General features: G+C 39.3%; 1 protein-coding gene across 14 annotated transcripts in view; it reads left to right on the top strand.

Moving 5' to 3' along the window:
- The window catches only part of ATF2 (activating transcription factor 2), a 60,936-nt gene that overhangs the window by 36,233 nt on the left and 8,327 nt on the right, over nucleotides 1-16,376 (top strand). For 7 of the 14 annotated variants that reach the window (XR_014784785.1, XR_014784788.1, XM_084813513.1 and 4 more), the window contains 3 exons: nucleotides 3,908-4,057; nucleotides 5,238-5,444; nucleotides 12,474-12,579. Coding sequence is in view for 11 of the 14 variants with exons in the window: in XM_084813513.1 (XP_084669639.1) it covers nucleotides 3,908-4,057; nucleotides 5,238-5,444; nucleotides 12,474-12,579 (463 nt within the window). In the remaining 3 variants the exon portion in view is untranslated. Of the gene's footprint in view, nucleotides 1-3,907; nucleotides 4,058-5,237; nucleotides 5,445-12,473; nucleotides 12,580-15,616; nucleotides 15,870-16,376 lie in introns of those variants that run through there. The other 7 variants (XR_014784782.1, XM_084813459.1, XM_084813428.1 and 4 more) reach the window with 2 other exon arrangements.

Below are 16,376 nucleotides of genomic sequence, written 5' to 3'. Positions count from 1 at the left end.
ACAGGAAAATTTGACTCCATTTGGTCAGTCTTTTTGAAAGCAGATGTTCAACCAAAGGTTGAAATCACAATCAAAGGCTGAAATCTGTAACAATACAGATTTTATGTCACTTTTCCATTTTTTTAAAGGTCATGTTGCCTTACAGTATAACACAATTGAATAACAAAAAAATACAGAAAAACAATAATTCATTTAAAAAAGTCAGACATTAAAACACTTGCAAGAGATTAACAAATTAGTACAGTTAAAGATGCATATTTAAGCACATTAACTGTGGGAAAAGTTGTATTCAACTAGGTGGAACCTGTTTCGGTATAATACAAAGAATTAAATTGCAGCTGTTACTCAGGAGTCAGCGGAGATGAGGACTTTGGAAAAATAGTATTTAAAATGCCCACATACAATAGATGTGTTAACATGAAAACTTAAATACATTCCAGTTATAGCAGCTTTTAGAGCTTTGGTTTGATGCTTGGATTAAGTTTGAAAGTGGGGTACGGTTAGCCGGTAAGTATAGTCATTTGATATATAGGTTAATCTCAATAGAATTATGGTAGAAACGTGAAGCAGAAATTCAGTAGGTGGTGATGCAAGGCTTCAGTATTGCTACTAAGAATTCTGTGCTACTTTCCTAGGTTGTTAATTGCAAGGAAAAGTTACAAATATGGTACTTGACCTTGAGGAAGTCTATAATATTATATATAGTATTCTTTTCAAAGTTAGTATGTTATAGGAATAACAATTGTAGGAGTCTCGTGGGAGCTAACTTTAGGATGCCATATTCCCTGCCTAAATATCCAGTGGGTTGAATCCACAGATTCCATGACCAGAGTTCTGCTCATGGAAGGGTGGGGAAGCGATTTTCCCTGATAACACCCCCCACCACCACCATTCTTTTCTGGAGGGTTGGAGGACACCTGGAACAGCATGGGTGGTTGTGCAGGAGGCTGCAGAGGTAAGGGTGAATTTGAAAATCCCCTTTTCCCCTCTTATGTGAATGGGCTCCTACTTCAGAAAGACTACTCTGGATCCAAACCTATGTGTTCAGTGCCAGTAACATTTCAATTATCCAGTTATCAACAAACTTTCTAAATAATTCCTGCAAGAGTCTAGATGATAATTACTGATAAAACTCTTTTCCATGAAGCGTTTTGCTGCCCGTACTGAACTATAACTGATCCTGTAACTAAGCCTAAGTATGTGTAACTGTTTTCCCTTCACTGAATTTTAGACAGTAAGCTCCTCGGGGCATTGACCTGTCCTCTTTTAAAACAATAGACATGCTATAAAAATAAATAATAGATTCAAGTCCTCAAATGAGGGGTGAATTCATTTTAAAGTTGACTCTGATTTGTTTCAGCAAACATCTGAAATGTCAGATTTGTAGCAGGTGAGGAGTTAACTCATTGTTTCTGGATAAAAGCAAAATACAACCTCTGTATTAGGATGATCTTTCTTGTTAAAAAAAACATTTTTTTCTTTTAAGTGGTGTTCTTGTGACAAACTGAGAAATAGCTAAAGTGTAGTGGGTAGGTTTTCTGCAGGGGTTACTACTGAGATTTGACAGAGGGCAGCTTGGCAAATGTTCAGAAACTCACATTAACTTTGTTGAGCTCGGCATGGGACCTTGTGTTCGGCAGAATTCTCCTGACCTGCCTCTCTGCATGCCGAGCTAATCAGCAAACACCTAATGAGCCTGCTCTGAAGAAACAGACCCTCTCCCAGCCCACTTCATTTTCATACATTCTCTGGGGGGAGGAGAGAGACAAGACTTCATGAGGACTGATGATGCTGCAAAGACCACAATAATGATAATTAACTTGCTGAATTTAGAAGATTATGCTGTTAATTAGTTGCAAAATAAAGATAAGTAATAGAGCAGCAGATGGTAAGATAACACCCAAGAGAAGGAGGGTTATTACTCTGATGAGGTTTTGTGGCAGATATGAAATATGGATCTGACTTCTTCATAAATTGTTTCTACAATATATTCTCTTGTTTCTGTGAACTCATGATGGAGTGATCTATTCCTATCAGTTCAGACAGATGTGAAAGGGATTTATTTTCAAGGGTATATATGCTTTTTTAAATTAAAAGAATAACCTTTGCTGTTCAATATTAGAATGTATTCAGTGTTTCAGCAGTATTGCAACATTATTGTATGAATATCAATGTACTTCATCATTGCTAATTTTACTTTAAATGTATTTTATTATATCATTAGGCACATAAATAAAAATCACTATACGATGTAGTGGATAGAACCCTCACTTATGAAGCTTACTGGGCAGCCTTGAGCAAGTCCTTTCTTCCTCTCTTTCGACCTCACCTACTTTATAAGGTGGTTGTGGGTACATGTATGTTGCCCTGAACTCCTTGGAGGAATAGCAAACTTATCAATGGATGTGATATATCTGTTTAACAGCTGCTATTATTAGATCTGTTGCTGGAGCATTTTGCTAATGTATTAAGGCATTTTAAAACAGTTGAGATTATACAGCAACAGCCATTCAAACCTGTTAGATAGGGCTGGCATCTGAAAGCATCTTGAATGAGACATACTTTCTGCAGTCTTCCAGAGGTGTTGTGACTTCCTTTCCCCGTGGGTCAACTCTTCCAACTTCCTCACCACTTCCTTTTCCAACTTCCAGTGGCTCAGTTCCCTTTCCTTCCCTATTCTTGCCTTGTCTTGCAACTGCCAGGGTATATTGCTATGCTGTGGTTCTTGCTGGCCTGGCAATTGAACTAAGAAGTAGCGGCAGAGAGGAGAGGGAATGGGGTTCCGAGCATCTAGCCCCCAGTAGCAGAGAGTCTATAAACAAGAGAGCTGTTTGGTGCCCCCCTGGAGAGCCAGCTTGAGAGGCAGTTGACTCTTGTGCAATGAACTGGGCATCTCCTGTTTAAACTCTCTCGATAGTTTCATTTTCTATTGAAGGCTAAGCTGTCTACACTAGCAGGTTCTGCACAGCTGCGGCCTTAGTTTTAAAATTATCTCCTCAGTAGAACATACAGGTGAAATGTTTGGCAATTCTGCTGCTAAAGCAATGACTACCAGCATAAAAATGTTAGGCTCTTTCTAATGTCATTTCAGTTCTAAGATATTCTTTCAGAACAGAAAATGTTTTTTCTTAAAGTTACTTTATAGCTATAATAATTGTAGCATAAACACTACTATATATTGTTATATTCCATGGATGGCATATGTTGTCTTCCACCCTGTAGAATTGGATTTTGCCATAAGATTCCTTGGCAGCTAGAGGCAGCCTTTCCTCTCAACAATATCATTGCCCTGTCTCAACAGCTTGACTGGACCTGAAGGCTGATGAACCTGGTGTTGGCTGGGCCAAAATGCATCTGTGAGAAATGTCTCACTCCCTTCTTGGCTGGTGGGTGCTCCTGCAACTGTGGTGTTGCCTTTCCGAATGGGAGGGGTGTTTGCCAGCCAAATAAAGAGCAGCAAATTCTGGACCAGTTAACTCTGCTACTCAAGCAAAATTGCTCAGGGAGCAGCTCTCGCTAGGCCAAAAGCAAGTGCTGAAGGCACTGCTTCTCACTGGTTGACACTTCTAGCAAATATGGGTACAAGAATGGGAGTGCAGGAGGAGATGCATCCCAATGGCCACCAGTTGGATATCCCAAAGGCTGTTCCATTTGGACATCCTATTCCCATATACGATGTATTTGAAAACACACCAAGTAATAGTGATTATTTGTAGCTTTGACAGATACGAAAAGGAAATATGTATTGTAGTCTTATTATCCTTTTGCTGTTTTTGGTACTACTGTTTAGCCAAGGGCACCAGGCAGAGGCAGCTTGTGTAAGCAACTTTAAGCTAACAAAGCACTAAGTTTGGTATTGCACAGCATGGTTCATCATGGAAAAATATGAATATTTTTGCCTTTTCAGAGATTAAAAGCTGCCTTGACCCAGCAGCACTCTCAGGTAACAAATGGAGATACTGCAAAGGGACAAACAAGTGGATTGATTAGAACTCAGTCAGAGGAAGCAAGACCGCAGTCACTGCAACAGCCTGCTACATCTACTACTGAAACACCGGTATGAAGCTTTGTTTCTCTCTGTTTACTATCATGTATAACACCTATAATTCTTCCATACTAGTTCTTAGGCAAAGCCCTGAAGGTATACTGGGAAGAGAAGTTGAATTGGGCTAGACAAAAGAAGAGGATGGAAGCTGAAAGACAAAGGGAAAGAGTAGGTGCATGGCAACTAAGTTATAAGGAAGCACAATATGTGAGACTACAATATTTTTACTACTTTCATGGTGCAGAAATCAAGGTGGGCCTACAGGCTTGACGTGCTGAATGGTGATGAATGGAGGGGTGTGGATGAGTCAATATGAGGATCTGACACTTATTCCTGGTTTGTTAAACCATGGTTTAGCAAGCCAGGATGGTTGAGTCTGAACTTGCCCTATAGATCATGTAAGTGGAGCTTCCAATAATCACAGGATGGTTTACTAGGATTAAAACCTGCTTTGGCAGTCCTCTGTGGGAGCACTTTCCTTTTAATATAATGCAAGTTTCAAGAAAACAAAGCATTATTATACGACCGCTAAACAATAAATGCATGTACAGAACATCATATTTTATTTTTTATTCTAGGAAAATACTATTTGTAGTCGCAAATATTAACGTGAGTTTGAAGTGGGAAATGATCTCCTAAGCCATCTGGTGCAATGGCTATACTAAATAGGGGATGCGACATGTAATGCTTCCACGACCAAAGCAATTCAACTTTGTTTTAAAAGCCTATAAGGAAAGAAATTCTGCAATCTCCTTAGCTCCTTTACAACTTTGATACTGGGACTCATTTGCCTAGGCAGTTTGGGAACAGGAACTTAAATGCATATTTTATATGCATTCAGTTCTTGCAGTCTTTTCATCTTCATTCCATTTTCGTCTTCACTCCATACTTCTTTTAATACAATGTAAAATGACACTGGACCTTTTGCGCTATGGCATCATATTGCCAACCCGTGTTTGGAGTGTCACCTATAACCATCAGGTTGCCAGTGCATTTTATTTTTCTTTCCAAACACATTAAAATGAAAACAAAAGATTATGTATGTGTGTTTTAATTAGATTCTGTTCGAAATGAAACTGCTGTATTCTGCACTGCATGGTATATCACAGCAAGGTAGATTTGTAGATTCCCAGTCATGTGTTCAACTTTTTAAAGTTTGAATTGTGATTTGAATTTTTTGTTGTTCTTACAGGCTTCTCCGGCTCAGCCTGCCCCACAAACTCCAAATACAGGGGGTCGCCGAAGAAGAGCAGCAAATGAAGATCCTGATGAAAAAAGGCGGAAATTCCTAGAGCGGAACAGGGCAGCTGCTTCAAGATGTAGACAAAAAAGAAAAGTTTGGGTACAGTCTTTGGAGAAGAAAGCAGAAGACTTGAGCTCATTAAATGGTCAATTACAGGTATTTTTCTAGCTTGAAATTTAACTTGACTTTCCATTTAACAGATCTAGAGTTAAAACACTATTTTTGTGGCATACTGTATATCACATTATAAATGTATTAAAGCTCATCGCAATGGTAACCAATATTAAATAATCCTGTATTATTCTTATTCAGGAATATGTTATAAAAGGTTGTATCCACTGCTGGCTTTGTGCTAGTGGAAAGCAGTTGGACTCAGCAAGGCAAGGCCCCCAATTTTTGCTCTCCCCTATCCCTTGCACGTGCACGTATACACACACGCGCGTGCACTGAATCTGGTCCTGAGAGTGGGTGTGCCTCCAGAACAGTTAAGATATGGCCTAGAAAGCTGCAGTAGGAAGGGGAGGGGTCGCAGCAAAAATTCGGTTCCTCTTGTGCGTATAGAAATGCTTTCCACCAGCACAAAACCAGCATTCTTTGAACATCAATTGGTGTAATGGATACTTTTGTTTTGGAGTATGAGGCCTTAAATGCATTTGTCCAAAATGCACACACAGATTCAGCCATGATAAAAGAGAGATTATCAATCAAGGCTGGATCATGGCTGATAAGATATGTTGGACAACTAATCATTCATTTTTATATTTATACTGTACCTTTTAACCTATAATCCACCTTGAGAAGATAATTAAATATAACTAGTACAGTTTAGTAAAACATACAACAAATAAATAATAAAGTAAATCAGAAGTTGCCGACAGGGTAGCTAGCCTGACTAGTTGCCTCCAGCAAGGAAATCCACAGAGGAGACCACTGTAGAGATAACCCTGCTCTTCATAGCCATCTCCCTAACCTTCTGATAGAAGGACCATCAGACCAGTTTTTACACAGATAACATAGGGGAGGAGGCAGCCTTTCAGCTACCCTTCTCCCAGGCTGTTTAGGGCTTTAAAGATCAAAACGTTTTGGATTACAGCACTGCACCCAGAAACTAACTAGGAGCCAGTGCAGTTTGAGTACAAGTGTTATGTGCTCTCTGTGGCTAGTCTCTAGAATAAATGTGATCTTATCCATTATTTTATTTGCATTAAGATACAGCCAGCATTTCCACATGGATTTTCCTGCTTACATATGTAATTAAGTGAAAGCTTTTTTGTTGTTGCAGATTCTCAAGGGTTAATCTCGTAGTAATAGATATAAAGGAAATACCTTTTTTACACTCTGCCAGCAGCAGAACTGGTAACTGTGAAGAACAGAACCATTTGTGAAGAAAATTGAATGTCAAAGAAAAGTTAAACTGTACTTTATGTGGAAATATTAATCCTGCATTTCCATAATAATTCTTCACTTGATAAGCTTGCACAGCTGATCAGCATAGTGGGCAGTAATGACCCGTGATTACTTATGTTTAATATCAAATGTAATAAGTTCAGCCTCCCATAGCTTGCTGGCTGTGAAAGAATGCTAGGGTCCAATAGTTTTTGTTCTAGCATTGTCAATTCTACAAAATAGGTAATGGAGTAAAATTAGCAAATGAATATGAAATTTAAAATATTACTATATATTAATCCTTTCAGAGCTAAAAAGTATCAATTACCAAATTATTGGATTTGGTTAATCACTTCAGAATATAAAGTGAATTGGTCAAAATATGAGATAATGGGGTTGGAACATGCTATAAATGCTTGGAAATGGGCTTTTAAATACGAGGCCAAGCAGAAGAACTCTTTAGCTATTCTTGTTACAAGGACATTAACACTCTGGTTTAAATTAACTGAAACTTTTTTTCACAATAATTCCTTATTTACATAGATGGCCCTCTCAATCTTTAAGGCTGTGGTCTCCAATGCTGTGCGCATAGGTTCAAAAGCACCTGTGAACACCTGCCTTGGCAACCATGAGAATTTGTTTGGGGAAAAAAAAAAAACTTTTCATGATCATTTCCTCCCAAGGTGGCTTACAATAAATATGAACCATAAAATCACAATTTCAATAATACAGCATAATTTCAAACCACAAATTACAAATATCAAAATTTTCAGAAACTGTCAACAGCTAGCATTAATAAAACATTTAAAACACCATTCAAGCCAGCATAACAATCTGAAAATCAATAAAGTAGCAGCATAATTAGTAAAATTATCTCAGTTAAAAGCCATTTGAAACAAATACGTCTTCCAACCTCTTTTGAAGGCCAAAACTAATAGGGCCAATTATATATCATTGTGAGGGAGTTCTGCATATTAGGGGCCACCACTAAGAAGGCCATGTTCCTAGTACCCACCAACCTTGCAAATTTTAATGACCGGTCAGCAAGCAGGGCATCTGATGCTGATTTGAGGGTTGGGTAGGTTCATATGGCTGTAGGTGGTCCTTCAAATAACCTGGCCACAAACCATTTAGGGCTTTAAAGGTCAAGACCAGCACTTTGAATTACACCAATTCAGCCCCATAAACATACCCTTATTTAAAATGCTTTGCAAAACAAGTTACTTTTATACCTGCCCACGCACCCCCACAACTATATGTGTGTACCATTAAAAAGCTGTTTGCAACTTGGTATGGAGCCAGATATATTGCTCCTAAAGAGTGTTACATACTATTTTTAATGAAATCAACGCTACATTTGTGGTGTCTTGCCTGTTCATCTGGATGTGAGATGGTTGGTTGTTCATTTTGTTTTTCTTGAGTTCCTGTCCATTTTTCCAGCTAATTTTAACATTTATGCACACTGCATAAGCACAGTATTAGGCTTGAGAAGCAAAAGTATGGCATGCTAGGCAATCCCAAATGCAACATTACATTTCTTGACACGGTATTAGAAATATTGTCATTTCAGGGAGGTGACACATTTTGCAATTAGTCACGATCATTTGTATCGGACATAATAAGAAAGATACACTTAATCTATTGTCAAGACAATCTTGTGTTATTTTAAAATCCTAAATTATTGCCTGGAGCACTTGTATGAATGGCACAGTCCACAAATCTGTTTAGCTGAACAATTTTGATTGAAGGTCATGTCTATCATGGAGATTAGAGGTATTGTATCCTGGAGATTCGTCTCCTACCTTGCAGATAGGTTTCAGAAGATGGAGCTAGGGGACTCCAATTCAGCCTCATGATACTTGAGCGAAATGGGCCTATCTTATCCCCCATCCTGTTAAACATCTACACGAAACTGCTGGATGAGGTAGTGTTGAATGAAGTGCTATCAGTATGCTGATGACATCCAGCTCTATCTCTTTTACATCTGAGCCAGTAGGGGCATTGGAAGTGCTGAACTGGTGCCTGGAATTAGTAACAGATTGGATTACGGTGAGTAAACCGAAGCTCACTCTAGATGACATGGAGCTACTGTTAGTAGGCGGTCCAGAAGTCGTGTCGTAAACAAAGCTGGACTCCTCCTTAAAGAGCAGGTTTGCAGATTGGAAGAGCTATTAGATCTAAGCCCTTACTTTGGATGCTCAAGCAACATCCATGGCACAAGGCACTTCTCACCAGCTTTGGCTAGTACCATAGCTGTGACCCTTCCTAGGCAATTAGCATGTTAATATGGCCAAGCTCTAATAATATTCAGATTAGATTATTAATATCACGTACGTGAGGCTGACCTTTGAAGTCTGCTTGGAAATTTGATTCAGAACATGGTGATTAGATGGTTAAATAGGACATGCCAGTTTGAGCACATCTGACCAGAGATCTATATTGGCTCCCAGTTTGTCACCAGGGCCAATTCAGGGACCTGTTTTTAATCTTTAAAGCCCTAAGTAGTGTAGGACCAAATAACTTAAAGCACTTTTCTTCATATGAATTTGCATGATCTTTAAGATCAGCTCCAGAAGCCCTTCTCTGGGTACCTCCACCTTTGGAGCATAGGCAGGGTGGTGACGAAGGAGAGGGCCTTTTCAATGGGGAGGGTGTTCCTGTCCCTCCCCAGATATTCAGGGGACACCCCCATTACTGTCATTTAGGAATAAGGTTAAGGCATTCTTATTTATCGGAGCTTTTAATTGAATTAAACTCCTGTTTTGTTTGAGTTTTTATTATTTATTTAGTCAATTATAGACTGCTTACCATATCTAAAAAGATGTCTTGTAGTGGTTTACAATAAAATATTAAAATACAAAACAGTTAAAACAGTTAAAATGTTAACCTAATGATTATCAAACTGGTCAGCAGAGTCAATCAGGGCAGGCGTGAGGGGAGAGGTCTTTAACTGGCTCCTAATAGCATGTCACAGTTAGTGCCCCACAAATACCGGGAGAGGGGCATCCCACAAGGTTTTATTGTTTTTATAATTGCTGGTTCTAAAAACTTGTTAGTATTTTTTAAAAATTGATTAGTTGCTTTGGAGAGTTTTGTGGAAAATCTGAAATAGAATTATCCTATTGGAGTCAATGGACTTACATGGGTTTCATTTGTTGTACTATAGCTTAACTGGCTTCTGAGTTTAGGTCACTCTGTAGCATCCAGCAACAGTTATCTGATGGTAGGTAGGCATGTGAGTTTTTTAAACTTGACCAGCCCTCATCCTCCCTTCCTAAATATATCTTTAATGCTACTCACCTGTTCACTTATTGGCCACATTCACACATGTGCATGCAGCCTGTTTGCTCCTACTAAGCTCCTCCTGTCTAATCAAGCCAGTGTGTCATCCAGATCCACAATCCTGGCTTCTTGCTCCCAAAAGAAGCCAGAATGTGTAAGTCAGGGATAAGCCTTGGCTTCTTCCTTACTTGTGGTCTTGGCTTGTTTGGGAGCAACAAGTCAGGATCCTGGGTCTGGATGACACACAAAGCATGCAATCCTATACATGTTTAAACAGAAAAAAGTCCGACAGCTCCCAACATGCCCCAACCAGCAGTGCTAGCTGTGGCATGTTGGGAGTAGTAGGACTTTTTTCTGTCTAAACATGCATAGGATTGCACCCTAAGCAAACTATCTTTGGCTTGTTTAGCTGCTGTCACTACTGGGAGGAGCAAATGGGTTGCTTGCAGAAGCATGCAGCTCATTCATGGTAAACCAGGATCCACCAATAATTCTAGCTTACTATTCTATGCAGACGAAGCCATTGGAATGTGTTTTTATTTTTCCTTAAAAGGGAATATGGATATAAAGTTACTCTTACTAATTTTTTAAACAAGTAATATAGTAAACAAAATGCAAAGAGATTAAACTATATTTTTATATCATGCACCATCTAGAGGTCATGCCAGTTCCATGTGCACAAGCATCAATTTGGTTTTCCTGATTTGGCAGCCCATCTTCTCCACTTGCAGAATGACCAAACCATGTTCTACGCTGGCCTTTTGCTTTTTATAAGTCAGCTAGCAAAAGGAAAAGAGGAAATTGCTGAATGCCAAACAGGACAATATCTGTCCATACACAGAACCTCTTAAAACGTTGGGAATGTTGTTGGGTTGTAGTTATGAAGAGGCAATCAACTGTTTGCTGCTGCTGTTCAAGCACTCAGCGTTCTTTGAATTTATATTAAAGACTTTTCCTGTAGGTGTTAATGTAGCAGGGTATTGCTTGATATAAAAAACATAACTGTTAACAGTATTTTGCAAGTATATGTGTACACTGCAAAATTGAGGGCTATGGTAAACATTTAACATAGTAAACATTTAAATAGAATATTACCCAAAATACTGTAGGTTTTTACATTTTCAGCTTATGTAGTTTTCAGCAAATCTTTACAATGTTTAGTTGGTCTTAGCTACAGAGCATAGGGCCCTGCATGTGACAGCCAATGCCAAAGAACCTTGACCTGTTGCTCAGGCACTGTTGAATAGGCAAAACATCTTATCCTAAATCAGACTTCCTACTCTAGTAATTAATTGCCACCAGTGGCTATACAGATACTCCTGGGAAGCTGACTGCTATGCCTTGCTTCCATATACCCGATGATTAGAGACAGACCACTTGTGCATATGAAAGTTGTATTGTCCATATCCCTGTGACTGAGTAACAGTTGCTGTTTGGAGGCTTTGGGGAAGAGCCAGTGACAATCAACTGTTTGCGGCTGCTGTTCACTTGTTCCATACAAAGTGACTTGGGAATAAAACAGGTTGCTGAAATGCCACTTCTCCTTTTAGGGCCATTGCCTAGCACCGGTGCAAGATAGTGTTGAAAAGTTGCTGTAGGGTGTGTTTAAACAGAGGTGTTGAGCCTCACGACTGCGAGTCAAATCCGGCCCATCTGGGGTCCCAATCCGGCCTTCCAGGGTTCTCCAGATGGCCATGCCCCTTTCCCCCCAACCACCTGCTTTTTCACCATTCCTCTCCTCTCCCCTTTCTAAAAGGTTGAAATGCCTCCCCTATGGCTTTGTTACTGACAGTAAGTGCTTTAAACTAAAAGAGGCTGCTATTTGGGGTGATTTGGTCCTGCTTCTTTGGCTTTGGCCTCACTCCTTTTGCCTTCAGCCCTGCCTACCACTGGAATGCAGCTCCAAAGAGCTTCTCCAAGACTGAATTAATCCCTCAGGCTGAAAGATTGACACCCCTGGTTTAAAATAAGTGGGGTCCAACTGCTGGCTCTGCTCACGTGCCTTAAGATGTTGCTTTAGCAGCAGAATTCCTGGATTCTGCTTCAGTACTAGAGGGTGGAGCATAAGGTTAGGTGACCTGGGTATTGCTACTTGCATCTATCAGTGGGATTTTAGAGACATAAACTTTACATATTATCTTAAATATATACCATATGGATTTATTCCCCATTCAGCTATTTGTCACTTATTTGTGTTGGCAACAAACTTAGTCAATCCAGAAACCTCCCTTAAAAGAAGATGTACATACAAATGGGACTGCATATAGAAGCCAGAGGTCACAAACAACTGGATGTGACATACTAAACTTAAGGCAACTTTTAGTATTTTCCCCAAATGTAAAAAATGTAAACGATCTGGCTGACCAGAACTGCCGTAGTTCAAATATTGTTTCTTGTTGTATTAACGTGCATAGAAAGTACGTGCTGTGTCTTTTATTTGTCTTTACAAAACCTTATAGAGCTCACTCAAATGTATGTAACTTGATCTTAGTAAAGTATATAACTTCTCTTCTTTAGAATGAAGTCACCCTGCTGAGAAATGAAGTGGCACAGCTGAAACAGCTTCTTCTGGCTCATAAAGATTGCCCTGTAACAGCCATGCAGAAGAAATCTGGCTATCATAGTGAGTAATGTTCCATTACCTCTAGCCTTAGGCTGTACCAGTGAAATACTGCCAAAGCAAACAGAGAAAACATTAAAACTGAGAAGTGATGTTCAAATACTTCACTTTAAATATAACAATTCCTACAAGGTTACTGCAAGATAAATGCAGCAACATACTGAAGCTTCCTTCTTCTGGATTTGTAGAATTTTTTAAAGCTGTGCAATTTTTTTATAGAGGTCTCCAGGTTATAATCTGGTGCATGTTAATATTGAAGGACTGTAAGCTATTTAATATTGATAGTAGTTTCTTTTTATTCAAAAGTTTAATTAAAATGTAGGGTTTTTCACACACTAAGGGTTACAATTTATGAGATAGAGGCTCCTGGCTGTTTGTGTTATCTACCAGTCTTTTCTCCAACCCCCTGTGCTTTTTTTGCCATAACATCATTGTTGAAGAGGAAAATAAGCTTTAGTTGATGGGTGTAGCAATGCACATATAAAAGTAAAATCAGTAAAATGTTAAAAATGAAGTTCTTAGCTTTCTTAGTTTTTCAGCATTTTAAAGGTTAATTGTGTATCTCTTGTTAGTTTATGTTTTGGATATAATACACAGACTAGAACCAGCTGCTGCTGTAGAATAAATGGCCAATTCTGTCCATTGTACACAAATTTGTAACAAATAACTGAGCTGAGCTAGGAATGCATTAGGCAACATTCATAATATATAACCCACAGCTTTCCTTTTTATGATTTAGTGATATTTCAGGATATTTGTAAATGTGAAGATTGTTTCTGCCATATGTAGCCACTTCATTTTAATTTGCCACTGTCAGTAATTTAGGAGAATAAAAGAACATTTTGTATTGCGTGCAAACAGTTCCTCAGGTGCTTGCGATAAAACTTAATGGCCACCATCTTTACTTGTAGTCATTGTAAGCAGTTTCATCAGAATGGGCAATATTTTTTAATTTAAAAGATTCAGGAGGCTTAGCAACTCTCTGTGGCTGTATATATTTAGAACACTGATTTTGTCAGTTTTGAGCTTATAAATCTCAGTCCTTTTGATCGCCAGTCATTTTGACAGGATGGAAAGTGGCATCTTGGAGCAAATTGAAACCATGTCAAAATATGTTTTGAATTTATATTAACAATGATTGTTGCAGGGATGAGGCCATTATGGCTCCCGTCTGACAAAACAACATTATTTCATATAGAACCTGCAATAGGATAACATTATGCATACATATTTTGCTGTACATGCTTAGGTGTCTTGAATGTTGATACTATGAAAGAGAACTATCTTTCTGGTTGTACATTTAACTACCTCAAAGTTTAAATCATTAAAGCAAACACACACACGCACAGAGAGAGAAAGAGAGAGAGAGAGAGCGCAAGCACACTCCTAAATCTCCAGCTCTGGTGCAAACTGATTTTGTTTTGTGTAAGGAATAAAACAACATTAAACATTGCCACTCATGGCAGATAGTTATCAGATTATGGTCTGTATAAAACACTATACTTAATTGCTTATTGTAAATATGCAATAAAAGATGTAAGGGGTTGGCTTATACTACATCAGAATTATAATTAACATGGCCTAGTATTGTGTATCCTTAACAAAGAAGCTCAGTTATATTAAGAAAATAATGAAAAGAAGGGATACATTTCTCTGAAGCCTTGGAGAAAGCAAGAGGAGGAGGAGTGGTACTTCACAGAATACCGCTACCCTTCATTCTTCCCTAAGCTATGCTGGGCAATTTATACACCCTCCTGGAGATCCATCCTAGATATTTAGAATATTCAAAGCATAAACTCTGTAATAATTGCTACCATATTTCTGATGGTGCAGATCCTTAATTGACCAAGTTCATGAAAGTTAAAGAAGGTGAAGTTGTATAAATACTGAAACCTACTTCACTTGAAATAGGGTGGAATCCAGTGGTTCTGTTTGCTTGTGGAGCAGCTTTTGGTCCAGCAGACACCTCCACTAACAGAAGAGGAGGGGGCAATTTTTGCTGATGTCCCCTTCCCCCTGCATCCCCAAAACTCGGCTCAAGAGGATTTGGAGGACCCTCCATAACTATGTGGAATGTGTTGTAGGGGCTGCAGGGCAAAGGAGGAATGGGGGGGGAATCCCCTCTTCCTTTGTTAACACAGGTGTTCGCTGAATCAGAAGCTGCTTCACAAGTGGAATGGCACCATCAGATTCCCCCCTACATCTTTTATAGATGTTTCTTAATGTTCCACTATAGCTACATTTCAGGAGACCTTTTGGAGGAAATCCTGGAGTTCTAGAAGTATTATTGGACAAGCCTAGATTAGCAGTCCTTCCATAGGCAAGCTACCAGGTAGCTATTTGAGAAAGCAGTTATAGTCAAGCCCTGAACTAAATTCATTAGCTTGGACTCTGAACTTCTCTCACAAAATGCTCCTGTTGGTAGGGGAGGGGTGGGATTTTTGCCTATGCTTTCTGTGGCCCTCCCCCTGAAAATCTGCTCCAAAGGGTTGGACAACCCTCTGGAAGATCATGGGAGATGACACTGGGAGCTGCAGGGGTAAAGGGGAATTGGTGAAAATCACATTCCCAACCCCACATTTGCCCATGGGAGGTTCCAGTGGAATTGAGTCCCTTCCATTTACAGAACGGCAACTCAAGATCCAAGCATCTGTTGGAGGTAATACCTTCAGAAACCCTTTCTCTGTCCCTCAGTCTTCATTTGCTTTTGGTCAACTAACTTGATCATGTAGGAGCATTCAGGTAAAACCAGTTCTCTACAGCTTTGTCAACATATGAAATTTATCGGTGTTAAGAAAAATAAGGTGTTAAGTGTACAAAATGGTGTACTTTTAATCATGGCTTCCTCATAGGGTTCATGAAAAGTCTCCTCTTAATTAAGAGCTTGATGGATGTGTGTCAGTTGTCATCGGTGATGTGAGGTGGAACATTTTTCCACTGCTATACTTTTTCTGCAGAAAAATATTATATTGTTTCATAAATTAATTAGTAACATAATGAATTATTTACTTATTCACTGTATTTTTATCCCGCTTTTCAGACAATTATTGTCTCCCAAAGCGGCTCACATCAATCAAAAAAAGAGACAGGCCCTGCCATCAGGCTTACAAACTAAAAAGACAAGACACACAAGGGAAGGGGAGTGGAGGAAAAAGGAAGAGGAGGGAGTTCAGTTTTTCAAGGCCAGAACAAGGTGGTGAGCTATAAGCGGGCATTTAAATGCATTTCGGGCCAGGGTGATCTTCCCTTGCTGGTGTTTTTGCTTGAACAGCAATTGGTGGCTATTTGGCTGATGGATGGGGCCAGAATGTTCTTTCCCTTTCTGCAGTCCCAGGGCTACAGGCATTTGGAGCTGAGTGTCCTTTCTGGCAGGGGGGGGGAAGTGAGGTCCCTGCCACTGCTCCTTCTCCAGCTGATGGATGGGCCAGGGTGGTCTCCCCCTTGGTTTGATATTTTTCCTGGGAAGCAGGGGGTGGAGCCTCCCAGTGTAATGAATGACCGTATATGTCAAATTGGGCAACTTGAATGAATACAGCACTACTCAAATCTAAAAACAAAGTTTTAATGCTTTTCATGTTGCCATCCCTAGGAAGCACACACAGTTCCTCAAACATACTAAAATTAGTATGCTGAGGGTTTTTTTTCAGTGCCTTCTGTGTAAGGGAAGTGTGTGTGGTATTGAGTTGTCAGGTCTTAAAATATTTACAAGTATTCCAATAAAAATAATTTCCCAGTTTCTGAATTTGAACATAACATCTAAACCATACTAATTTCACTCTCCCCCCTCAAATATTTCAGTT

Source organism: Heloderma suspectum, chromosome 1 (assembly GCF_057233095.1).
Source record: "Heloderma suspectum isolate Gila_16-S chromosome 1, 16-S_ref, whole genome shotgun sequence".
NCBI lineage: Eukaryota > Metazoa > Chordata > Lepidosauria > Squamata > Helodermatidae > Heloderma > Heloderma suspectum.
The sequence above is the reverse complement of the archived record's forward strand: the minus strand, read 5'-3'. Positions and strand labels throughout refer to the sequence as shown.